The sequence below is a fragment of the Camelina sativa genome, chromosome 11 (assembly GCF_000633955.1).
Source record: "Camelina sativa cultivar DH55 chromosome 11, Cs, whole genome shotgun sequence".
NCBI classification, from domain to species: domain Eukaryota; kingdom Viridiplantae; phylum Streptophyta; class Magnoliopsida; order Brassicales; family Brassicaceae; genus Camelina; species Camelina sativa.
In genome coordinates, this window is record NC_025695.1 from 46,627,966 (window position 1) to 46,634,135 (window position 6,170).

The 6,170-nt window shown below is 28.7% G+C and overlaps 1 protein-coding gene across 1 annotated transcript in view; it reads right to left on the minus strand.

Annotated features, from left to right (window-relative positions):
* The window catches only part of LOC109127451, a 2,742-nt gene continuing 2,453 nt past the window's right edge, over positions 5,882 to 6,170 (minus strand). Inside the window, 3 exon segments of the mRNA XM_019232137.1 lie at positions 5,882 to 5,914; positions 5,916 to 5,954; positions 5,956 to 6,012. Of these exon segments, the coding sequence (XP_019087682.1) occupies positions 5,882 to 5,914; positions 5,916 to 5,954; positions 5,956 to 6,012 (129 nt within the window).

The window sequence follows — 6,170 nt, forward strand, 5'->3', positions numbered from 1 at the left end:
ATAATATACATTGCCATTATTCTAAAGGCCCACTATAATTTGGGCTTTTGAGCCCAAACACTTGCGTACTCCTTGCATTTAAAAAAAAAAAAAAATAGAATTAGTAGGTTCGTATGAATTACACGTGAGTTACGAGTTTTAACTTTTTAAAGAGAGATAATTTTATGTTATTTTGTAATATAGAAAGTGGTATGGTATGTTATAGTATTGTTTATTCATAGAGGTTAAATTTAAATAATATTTATAAAATGGAGGAGAGGGGGTTATGGCTTTATGGGAGAAGATATGATGAAGATCCCCACTAAAGTTGAATTTCAAATGGTGCATGAATGTGTTTACCCAAAATCCATAGTGTGTGAAATGCATGGTTTGACCAAGTTTTCTTTCCTGTTTTGTTTTTACATGAGATATCTTTTTTGAGAAAAGTCGACGGGTATGGGTGTGGTAAACATTAACTAAATACTCATAATAATAGATTACTTGTTTTATACTATTAGAAAACGTGTTTTAGTTAGTTCCAAAACATGTGGGTGTATAAATTTTGCATGTAATTTAATAATATTTCTTTGTATCAAAATACTTGAGGGGTAAGTTAAATTATGAAAATTTAGTTATTGATATTTTTGAACTATAAATAAAGTCACCTAAGTGCATCTTGATATAAGTTTCTTACAAATTAAAATCATACAAATATTATTATTTAATTTGATGAGTTTCTTAAATAGTGTAATAACTCTCTCCAAAGTTTCTAAAACCTATTATCTAAGAAACTTTAAAACATATTTAAGAAACTCAAACAATTTTTTATTAATAATTTTTCTCTCTCTACTCTAAAAAATTTAGGTTAAGAAACCTCGATGAAGATGACCTAATAAACCTCGGAAAATTTTGAAGATAGCTTTTCGAATCACTAGTTGCACAAAATAAAAATATTAATGATCCAATAAGCATCCCTGAAATAGTCTCTTTAACCATTATGACTCTAGACTTAATACAATTGGATGTTAGAGTTATACCATCGAAGAAACTTCCCAAGTAGATAATAACTATGATAACATCATTTGTATGATCTACTTTGGATGCAAATCCAAGTTAAAATTCTTCTATTCATCCAACTTAATAAAATACTAAGCATAATGACTTAATGCTATCACCATAAGAATAAAATAGTCTATATGGTAAAGATAAATTTTATTAATTAATAAATGTTGCTTTTTAGAATTGTTACACTGTTCCAAGTTGATTAATCTTTGAACAGAAATAAAAATAATAATAAATAATTGGTGTTGGAAGCAAGGAAGCAGTGAGTAAAGAAAACAAGTTAATCAAAGCTGACGACTAAATATCATCTTAGACGCTTTCATCGTCATTAGATACAAATACAATTAATTATTATTGTTTATGACCCATCGACCCAAGTTGCTCCAAAAACTAGTGCATTCCATTTTTAAAAACCATTATGTTTTTTTTTTATAATATAAATTAATCTCTTTTTTTTTGTGTTCTATGATGGTCAAAAAAAAAGATTAAAAAAGTATTTGATTTTCTTAAAGTGATGTTTAGTCAGAAATAGTATTTCTTCATTGAGATAGGGAAGTTTTCCAAATTCTATTAGCAAACAACTATGTTTTGCGAAAAAGATAATTTACCTTGTCTAACCAAAAGAATTACTAATATCAACTCATAAACCTACTTTTAACTAAAACATTATTAAAACAAAGAGATCGTGTATTTGTATATCTTAATTCTTTTAACTCAAAAGTTCAAGTTTCTGTAGCGACGATTTTATTTTTAAAAAATGGCATAAGCCGACAACATTGAAGCACTGTCGGTGGGGGAGAGTCTGTATTTAAGATTGTTATAGATAATTATAATTTTTTTTATTTTTTGTCGTACTTTTCTTCATAATTTGACCTGATCAACTTATACTAGTAGTATATGAAGAAAACTATTGCTAATTAGACAAACCAAATCACGAGGACAGGAGGCTCGACACGTCACACGTGGGCAGATTTTTTTGTATAAAGTCCGACTAATTGAAAAAAAAAAACAATTACACATAACTAATCAAATTGCTAATTGTATAATCACAAGAGAAAATAATAAGATTGATGATTAGTCGTTGGAAAATGTATACATATTGGGGGATAAAAGACGGTCCAAAATGTCTACCACACAAACGCATTCCATGCAAGTCTTGACAACTTGCCACAAGCTTTTAATTATTTTAATCAAAACGCTAAATGATTATGGCTTATACATAATCAAAAGTATGTTATCTCTAATTGACTTGAAAGCGGTGGAGGCTATCTACTTATAATTATATGGTGGAACCATGCGATTATAATTATTTATTTAATCTATCCTATAATCTATCCTATAATTCTATGGTTCTGTTTGTTTTTATTTGGATTTTATTTTGGTTTCCGTTTTTTTTCTTTTTTTTTATTGGAATAATGTGATTAATTCTAAGTTTTATAAGTAACTAGAAATAATCAACAGAGAAGAATAAGGAGTAAGGGTGTGAATGGTAACAATAGTTAATGCTTACAAATCCACTGCTAATTAAACAGAGGATAGTAAAGATGTGAATGGTAACAATAGTTAATGTTTATAAATTCATTGCCGATTAAACGGTTATGTTTTTAGTGTGGACAATAAATTACTGCGGTCTAAATATTTTTATTTGTAAGTTAATCCATTGTGATTTTGTCTCTGTTTTATTTAGACCACACTAATGAGAATTACAATTGATAAATAATTAAAAAAGTAATATAATCTGCTGACGGATTTGTCCACTCCAATCATTACAACCATTCATATAAATTCGTAATTCATAATTATATGGAGTATATTCCATCGAGTAGGATCAAAGACTTAAAATTTTTATTTATGTTTTGTTTGCCATCGATTTCAACAACAGAATAATTTTTGAGTTCATCTTTGTTTGCATGTTTTCACTTAAAAAAAATGAGAACTATTTTATAGGTTACATATCTTATAGATCCTAATTATTTTAATTTTAATGAAAAAATATGAACATTATTAGCAAAAAAAAATTATTACAAGTGTGGAAAGTAAGTGATCAAATCGATTTGATGTTTAGCCATATCTCAAGCTCTTCCGATAGTAAAATTTAATAAGACGTAACTACATATGTTGTCAAAATAAATCAAATATCATAATTCCACTTGATATAATTCGATTCATTAAAAGTTTAAAACTAATGGCATTACTTTGGATTTAACTGAATTACTATTAGAATGAAATAAAAACAAATGGGAATTTGTTGGAAACGATAATACATGTGATTAAAGAAGCGGGTAGGTAGGCTGCTTTATATGGCTGGACCGTTTTTAAAGTTCGTCTTGTGTTTTTATTTATTTATTAATATTATAATTTTCCAGCTTTAAGATAGTATGATTCTCACTTTTTTCTCCGCTGAGAAAGGTAGGCAAAAAAAAAAAAAAATCATTAACAAAATAAACTTATAATTATACCCTAACAGTATTATTAATAATATAATTAGTTACCCAACAAAAAAAGTATAATAAAAATAACAAGATATAAAAATGACGTCATCATCTGTAGTCTAGCCTAGCCCGTTTCTTCACCTAAACGACTGTCACGCAACGTGCGTGAGACTAGACGTAACCGAACTCCATTGGAACTAACCTTTTTTTTTCTAATAAAACCAAAAAAAAAGAAAAAACGAGTAATTCGTTCTGGCTTTTTTACCTGCGAGACCCACGTGCGTTGAAAAGGGAGACTGCTAACCACGTGGCGCATGTCAATTCGTTTCCCGGATAACCGGCTAGTCACTCAAGCGTTACCCTTCCCGCAAATTGACACGGACGGAATCAACTTGTTTGAATAGAATGGCTCGAGTCCGCCAATCACATTCCACGAGCCATCCTTTTTTTTTTTTTGTTGGTTGTGTAAACTGACCACCACTGACTGAGTCCCTCTCTTATTACTATCTGTAATCAAAACCTCTTTCGTAAACCCGATTGAATAATTCCGCTTGAATCCGTCACAGGCGCGTGTGTCTCACTCCCTTGATATGAAGAAGTGCGATAATGACGTGGCATGTTGGGATAAAGACCCAAAGACCAGAATATATTTTATCTCTAAAAAATTTATTTTACTTTTCACTAATTATAAAACAAATTTTTGAAGTTTAAGTTTCACTGTACACTTTTGTTAACATGACAAGATGTAGCAAAATAGTAATTTTTTTCAGATTTTGGTTTTTAATTATTGTTTATGAAGAAATATAATAATAATATTATTAGTAGTACTACTAGTTAATTAAGGTAATGGAAAGTAGGGTTTGGTCTGTAGGTTAGGGTTCAAAGAGGGAAGAGATTAGGAGAAAGGAAGCATGAAGGCATGACCCATTTCTTGTATTAGTGCTCCTTAATCTGGTGACACGTGTAGGTCCCACGTGTAATCACTTCACATTATTATTATTTTATTTATTTTTCCGATAAGTAAAAAACAAAACTTAGTCCATCATTTCAATAGTTCTTTTTCTTTTCTTGTTGCACAAATTGTTTAAGCTCGCTCTCACATTCTTTTACTATGTAATTCAACCCCACTCTAACTTTTATTAATATTCTATTAAAAATCCCTTTTACCTGGAAACAATCTATCATGGGTTGGTAATGACACACATTAACACAGTGTTAGAGAATGATTCCTTTTCTTTTCTGACCAACAAAAAAAAAAATCTACAGTAAAGGAATCATATTAGTATATCACATAGGAAATGATACTCAAATTATGTCTTATAATTTCGATAATGGACGAATGTGGTTATAAATAGTTACTAGATTAAAATCCGTGCTAAAGTACGGATTGAAATTTATTTTATTTCTATTGTAATTTTCATATAAAATATAATTTATGTGATTGTTTTTAATAGTTTTTTCGGTAAAATATTATGCAATAAAATCATATGCTAAATATAATGGCTTGAAAAAAACATTTATTTTGTAAGTTTTATATTGTTAATGATTTTAGATAAGTATTTATGTTATAACACTGGTTAGATAAATATTTGTGCTATAACACTCGTTAAATTTTATGGTACTAAACAAGATTTTTTAACTAGAAAGACAAAAAAAATATATATATATATATATATATATTGGAGCACATATAGCTCGTTTTCCATCAACCCTATTTCTCCAAAAAAATTAGTTCACATCATGGACCGATCATCAAGAATACAGAATATATATCTACGTATGTGTAAATGGCTATATAGATAGATATCAACCCTATTTAGCTACTATTATTATAATGAAAAATTGACAATAAAGGGGACATTCACGTGTGTGAGCATGTACTACTTTACAGTCTACACACATGTCGACAGTTATTATATACGTTGATAATATCAATAATATATGTTGCTAAAAAATAAAATGAAATTTAAATACTAGTAATATTTTGTTATACTTATCTTTTTAAAACACAATAAGTACTGTAGTATTTTGATAGTGTACTATTTAAGTCTATTTTTTTTTCCTTTGCCAACCTAAGTATTTAATACTATTGTACTATTAGTTTCAATTATAGGTATATCACTATGAATATTTCCTAATAATGGTCTAATATTAATTTATATTAACCGAGATATATGAAAATTATCAACAAACGATCGAGGTGAAGAGAAGAAAGTTACAACAAAGCTGTTTCTGATTATTAAAATGGCAAAAGGGTACACAGTATAGAAAATGTTCGTAGGCTTTGAGGACACCAAAATTTAAATTAATTATTGGTGATGGGTAAATTAATTAGGGTAAAGAAAAGCAAATGATTATACAAATTTTTTAAAAGGGTATTGTATTGTATTGTATTTTGATTATATATGTTAAATTAAACGGACAAAGATTCCTACAAAGGGGTTTGCTTTTTAGACCACACACAAATGCTACACAGTACTCTATGGGTCCCACACCTCTTAGCAAGTGCGTTACCAACACGTGATTTCCCCCCTCCTATCTACTATTATTTCTCTCGTATCGTATCTTTTCCCTCTAGTTCATCATATCTCGCGTGTGACGTGTTAATGTTGAACACAGTCTTCTTCTTCTTCTTTTATCCAAAGGATTTTTTTTTTTTTTTTTTTTTTTTTTTTTGACAACAAATACAAGATTGGC